Source organism: Lupinus angustifolius, chromosome LG16, assembly GCF_001865875.1.
Source record: "Lupinus angustifolius cultivar Tanjil chromosome LG16, LupAngTanjil_v1.0, whole genome shotgun sequence".
Taxonomy (NCBI): Eukaryota; Viridiplantae; Streptophyta; class Magnoliopsida; order Fabales; family Fabaceae; genus Lupinus; species Lupinus angustifolius.
In genome coordinates, this window is record NC_032024.1 from 13,663,843 (window position 1) to 13,664,341 (window position 499).

The 499-nt window shown below is 37.1% G+C and overlaps 1 protein-coding gene across 1 annotated transcript in view; it reads left to right on the forward strand.

The window, feature by feature from the left end:
* The window catches only part of LOC109329337, a 2,716-nt gene extending 2,238 nt beyond the window's left edge, over positions 1–478 (forward strand). Inside the window, exon 4 of the mRNA XM_019563008.1 lies at positions 6–478. Coding sequence (XP_019418553.1) covers positions 6–478 — 473 coding nt within the window. The remainder of the gene's footprint in view (positions 1–5) is intronic.

Consider the following 499-nt stretch of genomic DNA (forward strand, 5'->3'; position numbering starts at 1 on the left):
AATAGCAAATGAGGATTATCATATTGATGATGACCCCAAATGCTATGAAGAGGCTATGCGAAGCTTGGATCATGAGAAGTGGCAGGAAGCCATGGAATCTGAAATGGAATCCATGAAGATCAACAAAGTATGGACTTTAGTTGATGCTTCAAAGGATATAAAACCAATTGGTTGTAAATGGGTTTATAAGAAAAAGAATGGAGCAGATGGAAAGGTTGAGACTTATAAAGCTCGCCTTGTTGCCAATGGATATCGTCAAAAGGAAGGAAAAGATTATGACGAAACTTATTCTCCTATGGCAAAGCTCAAATCGATTCGGATTCTACTTGATATAGCAGCATACCATGATTATGAAATTTGGCAAATGGATGTGAAAACAGCTTTTCTCAATGGAGAGTTGAAAGAGGATGTGTACATGACACAACCTGAAGGTTTCACACCTATGTCTGATCATAATAAAGTTTGCAAGCTACAATAGTCCATTTATGGATTAAAGCAA